Source organism: Pituophis catenifer, unplaced genomic scaffold, assembly GCF_029215685.1.
Source record: "Pituophis catenifer annectens isolate HBS135680 unplaced genomic scaffold, rPitCat1.0.hap2 SCAF_1, whole genome shotgun sequence".
NCBI lineage: Eukaryota > Metazoa > Chordata > Lepidosauria > Squamata > Colubridae > Pituophis > Pituophis catenifer.
The window spans coordinates 179998591-180012570 of record NW_027256881.1 but is presented as its reverse complement, the minus strand read 5'-3'; the positions used below and the strand labels follow the sequence as shown (position 1 = coordinate 180012570).

The following is a 13980-nucleotide window of genomic DNA, read 5'->3' as shown; positions in this document are numbered from 1 at the left end:
CACACCAATTTTCAAGGAAAATTATGCACACTCAAATGGATTGTACTGATATACATTAGAATCCCATTATTTTCCTTTTGCAGATGAATTCTGAAGTATCAAATTTGCTCTTCTGTTTTGTCAGCTATGGCTAGTTTTAAACCTTGGCATAATCTTAATAATAGTTTTAATTTTCTTCTTTAGCTGCGCAAGGTGAAGAGACAAAATGTGCTTTTAGAGACTCCTACCAAAATGAACATGGAATTAGTGAAAGTCAGATTTCTCAAGAGAATGGTACAGTTTTATGTATGAAAGGAAGTACCTGCTATGGTCTCTGGGAGAAAACCCGAGAAGGAGAAATACATCTTGTAAAACAAGGTAATTTCAACCATTGTGGTGCTGTTTTATTTTTTCTATTATGTTTTGATGTAATATTTTTAATGAAGATCTGCTATGGGTTACTTTTTGGCACAGGAGGTATTTGGAAAATGTAGAGTTTATTATGGGAAATTTCCCAGAAATGGCTGCTGTTGAATGTTAGCTTATCCCAAAACATCTATTTATCTGAAACCTATAACCTCTAGCCTCCTGGGATATTTTCTGCTTACCTTCTTTTTCCTGAGCAGATACACAACTCTAAGATTTTATATCCAGGTGAGATATAAAAGGAACAACAACACAGTATTTATAACTACTAACAATACATAGATTATACAGTACATGGATTCAGGGGTGGGTTCTACTTTCCTTTACTACCGGTTCACAACAGGACTGCGTGCTCTACTGAGCATGTGCAGAAGTGTTTTTATGATGTCGGGGTCAGTGGGCGGAGCCTCCCGCTAGTTTTACTACCGGTTCTATAGAACCAGTGCGAACCAGGGGCAACCCACGGTCTCATCTATTGTTACATTAAAGGCTACAGTCTCTGGAACTTTGAGAATTTTTAATCAGGCCCACATTGCTCATAGTTTTGGCTCTTGTTCAAGAATCACTGTTCAATTTGTAATAATCATAAGCCAGAAGCTGATTTATTAAAGTATATAATGAAGAGTGTTATGCTTAACAATTCCATTTACTTTTGTTTTGCACAAATGGATAAACATACCAAGCAGGGAATAAGGATCTTGGATTATATCAAAATCAGTAGAGATGATTTCAGTATTCAGAGTCATAATCCCAAACTCAGTGTTCTTTAATATGTGCTTTCTAACAAGCTTATATGCTTGTACAATGGGTGGAACTATGTTATATATGTTCCTTGTCCATATTATACCTTAAGTTAAGATTCCTGGTTTATTACAATAAGGCCGCAAATGGAACGCTATACTGCTGATGTACATACAATATAATTGTTATTTTATACTTATTACTGTTGTGAAGTGGTAAATAAAAATAAAAAATATCTGATTGTACCAGTGGATTGCTTTTCAACTTTTTAAAATTTGGTTTGGTTGGTTGGTTCCAAGAGCGTGGGTAGTTTCCAGTCAGTTAGGCAGATACTGAGTGAATATGTCTTTAAATTATTTGTTGACTCTGCCTCCAGGGACTGGCTGAGACTCAGTTCCTTTCACTCAGTCAGGCTATAGAGACTGTTATTCCATTTCTCTGAGGAATTTTTCCTTCAAAACTTTAGTTTTTTTCCCACCTTTTCCTTTGTTTCTATAATCATTCGTTTATTGAAACTGTTTTTCTACTTGTGGATTGCTGGAGACTCGTGTGTGCTATCTCCCCGCTCTGCTGCCAGCGGTGGGTGAGTCGAGCCTGGGGCTCCAGGCCATCTAACACCGCTCGGTTTTCCTTCACACTGTGCCACAGAGCTCTGCCTTCACCAGGGGCATCTCTGTGTGCGATCGTGTTGCCGCCGGTGTGTGTGCTGGTTCCCCGGCTTGCCGTCTCAACCACCACCACCTCTCTGCTCCACGGATACCTTGGGCAGCTTCGGGGTTCTTGCCTTGTGATCTGAGGCTCACTCCGTTATCTTGCATTCTGCCTTAACAGCGCTTGGAGCACTTTTGAGTGTTCGCGCGTTTGGCTTGTCAGCAGGACCGCAGAGGTGCTTTAGGACGGTTTCCCGCACGCGAGCCATTTTGAACTGTCGTTGTTCCGCGGAGCCATTTAGCGCTCCCTTCTCTACGCGCCTGGATATTGCTGACTTGAAGCTGACCCTGCACAGAACAGCTGATCGGCTTTGTGCCTGTCATGCAGACTTGCGAGGCAGTGCGAGTGGAGTAGGGACCTGCTTCAGCGCTTTTCAACACCTTTCAGTGCTTACTGTGAGCTCTCATTCTCGACAGTTATTGCCTCCATTGCAGTCGCCCTCCTTTGACTGTTTCCTGGGACGACTTGCTCTGTTGGTGCCAGTGCCTTCTGTGCTTCTCTTGGGACGCTTGTTCTTGTAGTGCCAGAGGCACTTACAGGACTTGTGGTGTTGGATTGGGGGTGCGCTCTGGACTGACCTTGAATCATACACTCCCTTGTTCAAAACAAAACAAAACAAAACAAAACAAAACATTAAAAATAATATAAAATAACATATATATATATAGGAGCCATTGATATGGCAGATTCAGAACTCTCCTCTGATCTGGAGCAGGCCCACAGCCCTCCCTCAGACAAGTGCCCGAGCAGCCTGCTAACAAGGTGTCAAGAAAGGCCTCAAAGCAACATTCAAGCACTGCCAAGCCTTCGTCATCTCGAGACACCAAAGGCTCCAAAGCCGAGGACAAGGCGGCCAGGAGACATATGGCCTTGGAGCGCCATTGTGATTTGGCACAACGCAAGGCACAGGCCCCTGCTCAGCAACTGGCTTCTTCCATTGCAGTGCCTCTCCAGCTGATTCCCTCCGGTTCACAGCCTCCAACCACAGTGTTCCAAGGTGATCCTGCAGGAATGATTCTGCTTCCCCAGGCACAAGCTGGAGGTCCTCGGGGCGGCGGTGCCTGTCTTATCTATGCCTGTGACGGGGTTGCCTGCTCAACCATCACAGCAGCACCCTGCTCCGGAGGCCACCTTCACACCCACCGCAGTGGGGCTCCGTGCTACGGAGGGTCCTCAACCGGCTCTCTACTGTGATATACAGGCCATGATTTCTGCCACCGTCACCAGAATGCTGGCAGCGGGCATCCACCAAGGGGTCCAACTGGACTTTTCGTCGGGCCCTGAAAACTCATTTATTTCATCTAGCCGGGCTGGCTTGATCCCATCCGTTCGGTTTTAATTTGAAATTGGTTTTGATTGGGTTGTTTTAAATTGTGGGCCGAAATTATTTAATTACCTTTTAAACTGTTCTTTAAATTTTGTATGCTCTATTTTATCTCGGCTGTTCACCGCCCTGAGTCCTGCTGGAGAAGGGTGATACAAAAATCAAATCAAATAAATAAATAATAAATAAATAAAATAAACCGCCTTCCATCTCTACTACTCCTCGACCGCAGGCACCTTCATGTGGCGAGGTTGACTCTGAGGACTATTCTCGACAGTAGTCCATCCACAGCGAGAATTCTCTGTTAGATGACGATGACCGCAGGGATGTCGAATTCTCGGATGATGATGACATTTTGCCTGATAGGCCAACCTTCACGGGCCTTTTCCGACCCTCCCTGTTCAAGTGTTTACTGCACAAAGCCATTGTAACAACTCAATTGGCGAATTCGCAGAGTCATTCCGAACAATCCAGAGAACTTCATCTTCACGAGGCACTCTTTGCTGTTCCTAAGGCAGAATAAGAATTCATACCCTGCCTGCAGCTCTTCGCGGAAACGGTCTTGGATCCAACCTGGGTCATTGGCGGCACCGAATGGCCTGGATAAAAAACTGTATTGCTCAGCTCCAAATCTTCAGGAGCTGCTGCAACTACTGTCTGTGGATGCGCCAATTGCTGGATTGACCTCTTCATCTCTACTGACCAATGATATAGCTGATGGGCTGAGGACAGAAGACAGGAAGGCAGAACTTGTCTTCAGTAAGACTCACCAAGCGGCGTCCTGGGCCATCCGCGCCGCTACCTTGGCGTCCTTCTTTAACCGTGCATCACTGATTTGGCTGCGCCAGCTTCAGGAAAGGCTCCCTCTGGACGACATGCGCTTACCCCAGGATATAAATAAACTGGTGGCTGCTACCGAATACTCTGCTGACGCTGCTCTGAATGCAATGAAATTTGTCTCTGGACGCTGGTCATCGGCAGAGCTCCAATACGATATCAACTGTTTGGAGCTGAGGGCAGTCCATCTGGCCCTCAGATACTTTCATTCCGAGGTGGCGGGGCAACATGTGCTAATATTGACAGACAACGTCACCAACGAAGCATATGTGAATCGCGAAGGGGGCACTCGGTCCAAGCCCCTGATGGACGAGGCCACGAGACTGCTATCCTGGGCGGAGAAACATACACTCTAGATTATGGCACAACACATCTCCGGGTCGGACAACATCCAGGCAGATTGGCTGAGTCGGTCTTGTATAGATCAGGCAGAGTGGCGTCTACATACCTCACTCTTCAGAGAGCTGACAACCCGATTCAGACGTCCGATTGTGGACCTGTTTGCATGGCCCTGCAACACTCAACTTCCAAGGTTCTTTTCCCCGTGTCCGAACTCAGAAGGGACAGATACTCTCTGGTGCCCTTGGCCACAGGGTCTGCTATACGCATTCCTTCCCCTCTCGCTCATCCTGAGGGTAGTGTGCAAGATCCTGTCGGAGGGCGCAGAGATTTTTCTGGTTGCTCCCCATTGGCCACGCCAGCCGTGGTTTGCCGACCTAGTGAGTCTGTCTGTCACCCGTCCCTGGAGGATTCCCCGGGACAGGATTTCTCTCAGCCAGGGGGTCATTCTGCATCCAGAGCCACAGTGGCTCCAGTTGACCGTCTGGCATTTGAGACCTCCTGAAGAGGGACAACCTTTCAGGGCGGGTGATCTCCACCATGCAAGCTTCCAGACGCAACTCTACTAACTGAATCTACGACGCCATGTGGCGGGTGTTTTGCTTGTGGTGTTCCAAGAATCACGTCGATCCCACCTCGGCTTCTGTTTATGACGTCCTCGAGTTTCTACAAGATGGATTTGACAAAGGACTTGCGCCAAACACGCTTCGCAGGCAAGTTGCGGCACTACACTCTGTCTTACCAGCGCATCTGATCAACCTCTAACCCAGCACCCAAAGATTCGTACCTTTCTTCGGGGGGCTACTAATCTCCGTCCCCCTGTCGTCCACCGCTACCCAACGTGGGACCTCTCCCTGGTTCTCCAGGTACTCATGTCGCCTCCCTTTGAACCCTTGGCCTCCATCAGCCTCCGGTTCCTGACTCTGAAGGTCGTGTTCCTGGTGGCGATCACCTCCGCAAGAAGGGTTTCTGAACTTGCTGCACTGTCAGTCCGTGGCGACCTCTGCATCTTCCACTCAAACAGAGTGGTCCTGTGGATGGACCCCTCCTTCTTGCCCAAGGTAATTTTGCTTTACCATCGCTCACAAGAACTTGTCCTACCTGATTTTTGTCCGGACCCAAAGCATCGGCTAGAAGACCAGTGGCATACCTTGGATGTCCGACGGGCCCTCTGCAGGTACATTAAGCAAGCTGCACCATTTCGAAGGTCCGAGGCACTCTTCATTTCCTTCTTACCTGCGTCTATGGGCCTCAAAGTTTCCTCTTCTACAATCGGACACTGGCTCAAAGCATGCATCGCCAAGGTGTACGCCCTTAAGAACAAGCCTCTGCCTGGACGTATCCTACCGCACTCAACGAGGAGTGCTGCCACTATGGCAGCTTGGGCCACCCAAGCGTCTGTGATTGACATTTGTTGGGCGGCCACATGGACTTCGCTTACACCATTTATTCGCCATTACAAGGTTGACTTCTTTGCCTTGGCTGAGGCATCCTTAGGACGGCGTGTCTTACAGACAGTTCATTCTACGACGGCCACCCGGGAGCATTCAGCCTCCCTCCTTTCATAGTTCTTGCTTGGGTATATCCCACGCTCTTGGATTCTTCAAGCAGCGCGCTGGAGAACGGACGTTGCTTACCTGAACGTCCCTTCTAGGCGCGCTGCTGGAGAATCCAACCCGCCCTGGCCGGCTTCTGCTCTGTGGTTCTGGATGGCTTCCTGGTCATTCTTCTTTATCCTTCTTCATGAAAGAAACTGAGCCTCAGCCAGTCCCTGGAGGCGGAGTCAACAAATAATTTAAAGACATATTCACTCAGTATCTGCCTAACTGACTGGAAACTACCCACGCTCTTGGATTCTCCAGCAGCGTGCCTAGAAGGGACGTTCAGGTAAGCAACGTCCGTTTTGTAAAGGACTAAAGGATAAATTTTCAATTCTGCTTGAGCTAAAAGGGCCGCTCGCGCATGTGTGGGAGCGGAACACATGCGTAGGGGTTGCGCGCATGCAGAGGTTGGGTGGGGCGCATGCAGGGGGGCCGCATGTGCATTGCATTTTGGGGGTTCGGGCATGTGGAATAAGGTAGAAAGTTTTACCTTGAATATATCAGCTATAATTACCCAGCCTTTTCTCTCACTTTGGGCAAGGTGATTCACAATATGAACTGAATGAAACTGATGTACTATTTTATGTGCCATTTATTTTAGGATGTTGGACTCATATAGGAGACCCCCAAGAGTGTCATGCTGAAGAATGCATAGTAACAACCACTCCTTCCTTGATTCAGAATGGGACATACCGTTTCTGCTGCTGTAGTACCAACCTGTGCAATGTCAACTTCACAGAGAACTTTCCACCACCAGTTCCTATAGATCCAACACCTTCCGGTGAGCTACCCCAGACTGAATTACAATTAGTACTGAACAGCAATTGTGATTTAAGGAAGAGTATTACTGCTATCTTTATGGAGTTGAGTCTGAGACGCTAAAAAAATCCTATTATTTTTTTGTTGATGTGTAAATTTATTTCATCCAGAAAAGCAGTGAGACTTCCTGGTTTCATCTAATAATCTTTATAAATTTCATGATACTGTGCTACAATGATGTAAGATTATCACTTTAAATATAGACTTCAATAAATCTATTTCACAGACATGTGGAAGAGTTCATCATATCAGTATAGAATTTTACTTGTGGGGTTGGAATTGTATTTTAAACTTTAAACTTTAGTTTTGAATATTCTTTATTAGATATAATTATTTATTACCCTAGGATGTAATCCTTAAATACTTAGACACACCCTGTTATAAAACTAGGATCTTTGTGTTTTAATAGTTAAAACATTATTACAAACCTGAATTATGGCTTGCCTAACACCACACCAAGTAACTCTTGGGATCTGAGCAAAGGAGTTATCACTTTAGTTTTAGCTGCAGTATTTTGTTTCTTCTCAGAACTTTGTTTGTGATAAATAGCTTAGAGGAAGGGATTTAATCAAATGGCTTCTGGATAAGAAATCGCACAATCAACATATATTTGTTAACTTTCAAAATTGCAGGAGACATTCTGTACACACTCTACAAACACATACTATGTTGTGTTAGGTAAATATATATTTTTCATAGGTTATATTGAGATGTCAAACTCTTCAGACAGGTTCTGAATTGAAAAAAATCTATAACTATTAAAATAAACACTTTTAACTAACATTGAATATTAGCTGTTAAAAGATAAAATATTACTGTTCAATGCAAGATTGTTAGAAGGACATAGAAGCTATTTAAATCTTTTCTAACATTTTCAGTATAGGATTACATCATTAACTGGAATCTAATAGCAAGAGAATAATATTATTTAATATCTATATGCCCAGTTAGGTGTCCTTCAACTCATATTCGGAAGAATTAAAATTCCTGCTTCCCCCATATCTATAGTACTAGGAGATTCCCTTGTTCTGTTAACAGCAAAATTCAGTACAGGTAATCCTCGAGTTAGGAATGTAACGGAGCCTGCCAATTACATTCATAACTTGAGGATTCATTGGAGTGAATCACGTCAAATGAATGTGATCACTCCCTGCTTTCGCCCATGTATTCGCTAATCGAATGTGCAGCTTGTTAAGTACACATGGTGTATCTCAGGGTGGGGAAGGCCATGCGGGTGGGGGCTAGAGTTGGAACAGACCACCTGCTACAGACCATCCAAGGCTTCCCCTGACCACTGAGATACCTTATACTCCTTTCCCTAGGGTTCCCACAATTGCTTCCCCCCATCCTGCCATGTTGGATCACTTACCTTGTGAAGATCTAGCGAACTGTCGCTTCTCCAGCCTCTCTGCCACAGTTTCATTGCCTGCTTGCAGCCTCGGGGCAAAAAGCATCTTCCTGTGGAGACCCGGGGGGGAGCGGGGAAACAGGCAGGGCAATGTTGCAATGCCTCTATGGTCCTTCCTAAGTGTGAACAACTCCTGTGGTGATGCAACATTCGTAACTGTGTCATAAATACAGTGGGGGTGGGGATTATTTTGCAATTTTGAACAGCTGTTAAGTGAACTGTCATGACTTGAGGATTACATGTACTTTACCACAAGGTTGCTTATTTTCAAGGCATATTCTCATTGGCCACTGTTTATGTCATTCTTTTTAATTTACAAATCAACATTTTTCTTCATACCTTTCAGAGCATATTAAGGAATCATCACAGGACTACCAAATTAATTATTGGTAGAAATGTAATAAAAGTGCTAGCATTGGCCTGAGGATAATGAAGGCTGTAGTACTGTACATGAAGGTTGTGATAGGAAGAGAAATTGTCTTCCTTGTATTCTTATTCCCTATTGTCTTTTGTTTTAATATTTACATTATTAATGATAGTGGAAGAAACTGACAGTAAATGATATTGACCAGTACTATGGGATAATTCAAGTTTCAGCTGAAAAAAATCCAAATCAATATTCTTACCGTTCCCTCTTGGAAACGTAAAGATGACTTTGCGAGTGAATAATAAGAAAATAACAGAGTATATGCCCCTTGCACATTGATCTAAAATACATTAATGTATTTGAAGATTGAGTTCTCAGATATGCTTCCTGAATTGTTTATCTTAATCCTAAAAGCCCTTGGCAGACACATCCTGAATACTAATATGGCCTGCTTCTTATATTTCACATTGTAAGAGAGTATTATCAGTATATGAGTAAAGAAAAGGCCATAATGTTAAATAAGTTTGTGTTTATGTTTATTATATTTGTATACCGCCCTTCTCCCGAAGGACTTGTGGCGGTGAACAGCCAGCAGATAAAATACAGAAAATACAAAAATTAAAACAATATTAAAATCTGATTAAATTAATTTGGCCCACAGTTAAAACACCCCTATATTAAAACCCATAATTTAACAATTTAAAATTAAAACAATTTAAAAAGTTAGGTCAGGTCAGCCCAGCTTAATGAAACAAAAATGTCTTTAAGGCACGGCGGAAAGTGCGCAGATCTGGGATCCGCCATATCTCCGGGGGCAACTCGTTCCAGAGGGTAGGTGCCCCCACAGAGAAGGCTCTCCCCCTGGGGGCCGCCAGCCGACATTGTTTGGCCGATGGCACCTTGAGAGCCCCTCTCTGTGGGAGTGTACTGGTCGGTGGGAGGCTACTGGCAGCGGAAGGTGATCTCGTAAATACCCGGTTGTTCTTAACCAGATAAAGGATTCATATTTTGAAAATCCAACTTAATGATTATATTCTCTATTATTCTTATTCATTTTTATGAAATTTGGTAGTTATAATTGAGTGAATGGTAGTGGAAGTGAATGTATTTATTTCTAGTTCTGCTTAGTTCATCCTTAAGGTCAGAAGAGAGACAGTCTGCTACAGCATGAAATGCTTCAAATATGATTATCCAAAAGGTGCTTTGGAGCACACAGAATCACCTGTTTTCATCTTACAGCAACTACATATGTTTTTAAAATGTCACAGATAAGTGTGCTCAGTTGCCTATTTAGAGATCAAATCCAAAATGCTACCACAGCATTAAGATGTGTTGCATTAATTGGAGGAGGAGAGTGTTCCTTCATTGTCTGCCAGTTTTCTTCTTTGTCTGCAGCTCTGAATGTGTCTGGCAGTGACCCTGGTTTCTCTGGCTAGAGAAAAATGGTGTTGTGGCAGCTCATAATCTCATGGGAAATATGGTACTTCAAATATCCCCTGTTCATTGAATGGGAAAATGGTATCGGGAGTTATTTTGGCTTTTCACCAAAGGGCAATTCCTGCTGCAAGCAGGATGCAGATTATATGGTGGAATACTTTGCTTCCCTAAAATTATTTTTTTCAAGCTTTTCACATTCCTGTGCAAAAAAAATTAAGTGAAATGAGTAGATTATGAAATGCAAAGTGTTTAAAGTGTAACTAGTGGTAAAGTTACCTCTAAAGAAAGAAAAACATTTCATAGTAGAACTAATCTAAAACATTTACAGCTTTGCCAACATAAGGCATAAATATTTGTCATTAATATAAAAATAATCAAATATTAAATTTAGCATCTGTTTATAGCCGAGACTAATAATCTCCATTTTATGAGAAGGCATTACATAGAAAAGGTCAGCAGCTTAATTCTCATGGATGCCAATTACTTACAATACTGCTAAGTGGCATTCAGAGATGTTGTATGTTAGAAAATATTAAAACTTTCAAAACTCAGCAGATTATTCTATTTCAGGCAAGATGACAAGAGATCAATACATTTGATCAATCAATCTAGAGATAGCCACCTAGAACAGAAAAGATTGATGTTCTAATCAATACTGAGTTTCATGCAGATTGCAGTTCAGCCTTTCACTGCCAATTCAAAGCATTTACTATTCATTTGGCAACTCAGGCAAAAAAAGCCGTTGGCAATACAGGAGGATCTAAGTTCATTTAGAAATGTATTTGATGTTCATGAAGAACAATGGAAATGACAGATTTGAAGGGGTAGATAGCATTTGAGCAGATTATAATTTGTCAACTCATTACAGAATGGCTAAACTCTGCTGCTTGGCTATCTGAAGATAATCCCCAAATGGTAAATCAGTCACATTAATGTTGGTTTAATTCTGAAATATTCTGAATTGTACTAGAAAAAAACAGAGAGCTGCTTCTGAACCAATCTACAAGCTTAGGATAGTTAACATTCTGTTCCACCATCCTCCTATTTTCCTAATTGTTGGAAAACAAGCTTCCTGTTGCACCACAGCCACATGGAGAAGAGGCAGGATTTTTCCTGTCCTTCTCTGTTCTCCTTGAAGCAGAAGAGAATCTGGAAGCCCAAGAGATAAAATTCTCCTTACAAATGCTACAGTAAATAGAAAGTGAAGAACCTTTTTTCCTCATGTATTTGTTGATCCAGTCACTAGAAGCAGATTATTTTGAAGAGGTGGGACCTGGCAAGAATTAGTTTTGGGGAAGGAGAAATATGACAATGTGATCAGTTAAGATGGATATTATTCTCTGTTGCAAGATTTAATCTTGTGTAAAATTACACAAAGAGTGTGTAATTTTGAAAGGTCGCCTATAATTTAAAGTAGTTAGTTTTGGAATTCAGGCTAAAATGTTCACTGACATTTCTGCTTTAAAAAGAGGAATAAGTGTTAATTTAATGTATTATAATGGCCACTCAGCAATTAAGTATGTAAATTGGAAATAATTGATGAATTATAATTGATATTCTTTATTTATTCAAATGGTCCCCTGTAGTTCATTATATATTAAGAAGGAGTACTTTGCTTTAGCATAAAGTGTTCTCTGAAGGAAGGGAAGGCAGTCAGACTGGGGAAGGACTTCCTCTATGCAGCATTGATCGAGTCTTGTCAATCAGAAACTCCGCCCTCATGGCCCAGTGTTTCGACTCGATCTATGCTGATTAGACGTGTCTTCCAGTTTACCAGCCTTTTGCTACTCCTTTGGCCTCCTGGCCTTTCCCTTCTTTTATTTTATTTATTTATTTATTTATTTATTTTGGTTCCTATATAATCTCCTGCTCACCCTGCCTTTGGCTTGAGACTGCTCGCCTTGATCGGCGCTGCTTCGCTGTAGCCTGGGAGCCGGCTAGGAGCCTGACGGCTGTCAAGTCTCCCTTGCAGCCTTATCTACAAAGCCGATCTCTCTAACGAGCTCCCGCTGCGCTTCAAAGGCTTTTGCCCAGCAGCTTTTCTCCCGGCTGTAGTTCTCGGAGCGCTTTGAACGCCGGCCTCTCCATTAGCGAGGTCTTATCTCCGACATTATTAACGAGCCGCAGCTGCGCTTAAAAAGCTTTCGCCCAGCAGCAAATTCCCTCAACGGGAACCTTGCCTCACCATTTTAAATCGCCTTAATAGCCTTGAGCTAGCGAATTTCTTTTTGCCGGCTTGTCTGCTGCGTTGGCTCTTAGCTGTGAGGAACCCTTCGGATCGCTGACTCTGTGAGTTAACTGTTTGATTTTGGCGCGAATTTGACGGTGGCCATTTTGTTTAACCAGCATCATTACTATGGGGGACAGATCCAAGGCCTCGGCTTCTGGCTCTTCTAGACGCACTCCTGCCGTCTCCACTGACCCATTGGAGGGTCCTTCGACCCAGCCCGCCCGCCAAACGATCCAGGGCGTCCAAGGCCTCGGCGCCTTCTACCTCCAAGGATGAACAGTGCCATGGAGAAGGCTTTCTCCAAGGCGGCCCACCTATCTGCCCATCCTGCCCCTCCTCCATTCCAGAATCCCTGAGCCATGGCTGATCCCCGTGATCCCAGGGATCTCTCCCCGGACCGCCCTCCATCTGCTGGGCCAGCTCCTCCCCCAGGGAAGGAACCTTTGTTCCAGACGATATCTGACTCTGTTTCCTCAAGGAGTCCTTCTCCAGCTCCTCCTGAGGCTACTCCAACGCCCGTAGTCCCATCCCAGCCACCAGAACCATTGGAGGCTATGCTAACAAGGGTCATCAGGGATGGATTTGCCCAGTGGGATTGCCGGCTGCTCCTCCGGTCCACTCCCAGATCCATCATGGCACTGTTGATGACAGGTCTCTCGACCTGAACCCGGAAGAATATGCCTATTCGGGGGACCTAGCTACGGCCTCGGACCATGAGGATGCCCCGGATGCGGCCCTTTCTGACGATGAGGGTTTGATCCCGGATCAATCTCCATTTATTGGGCTCTTTAACCCACAAATGTTCCGGTCCTTGCTATTTAAGGCCATTGCCACCACCCGGCTGGGTGAGATTCCTCCTACTGCCTCCACTCCTGCTCCCCCGGATCCCGCTTCTGCTCTCTTCGCAGAACCTACTGTGGCACCTGAAACTGTTCCCTCTCCGAAGCTTTTCCTCGATGTACTCCACCGACAATAGTCCCTTCCTGGCGCGGGCCCCAGCCCCAACAACTTGGACAAACGTCTTTATAATTCAGCTCAGGCTTTGGCCGACCTCCCCCTGTGGATCCCCCCATCATCGCCTTGACGAACCCGGTCCATCCCACTGGTCCACCCGAGGACTCCCTCCGTCCGGAGGACAAGAGAGCAGAAAAGGCACTCGTCAAGGGACACCTTGCGGCTGCTTGGTCCATCTGTGCCTCGTTATCGGCCTCCTTCTTCAACCGGGCGGCTCTTCTTTGGCTGAAGCAACTGCAAGACCGCTTGCCCCGCTCAGACCTCAGGGCTCATCAAGATCTCAATAAGATAGCAGCCACTCTGGAGTACTCAGCGAATGCCACGCTCAACGCTACAAGATTCGCTGCCAGGGCCCTTGGCTCTTCCATCACGTCCCACCGCCTTCTCTGGCTCCGGAGCTGGCAGGCAGACATCCACAGTAAGTGGCAGCTTGCTTCAGCCCCGTACTCTGTTGGCTCCCTCTTTGGGCCTCCACTGGAACCTCTACTGGTCGAAACCCAGGACAAGCGCAAGATCCTCCCTTCTCAACTTCGACGGTCGGCTTCTCGCTACACTCTGTATCCACAACCCCCGTCCTTTCGTGCTCCTGACTCCAGCTCGTTCCAGCCACGCTTCCACCGCCCCGCCCCACCTAGAGGCCAACATCTTGACTCCCAGGTTAGATCGGGGGGAGGTTTCCCGCTATGCCGGTCCTTTCGGGGAGGGCGGGGACGTTTCGCAAGGAGAGGCAGATAGGTCCCGGAATGA

At 45.0% G+C, this 13980-nt stretch overlaps 1 protein-coding gene across 1 annotated transcript in view; it reads left to right on the top strand.

Annotated features, from left to right (window-relative positions):
• The window catches only part of BMPR2 (bone morphogenetic protein receptor type 2), a 104630-nt gene that overhangs the window by 48207 nt on the left and 42443 nt on the right, over window positions 1-13980 (top strand). Inside the window, exons 2-3 of the mRNA XM_070933238.1 lie at window positions 184-357; window positions 6560-6739. Coding sequence (XP_070789339.1) covers window positions 184-357; window positions 6560-6739 — 354 coding nt within the window. The remainder of the gene's footprint in view (window positions 1-183; window positions 358-6559; window positions 6740-13980) is intronic.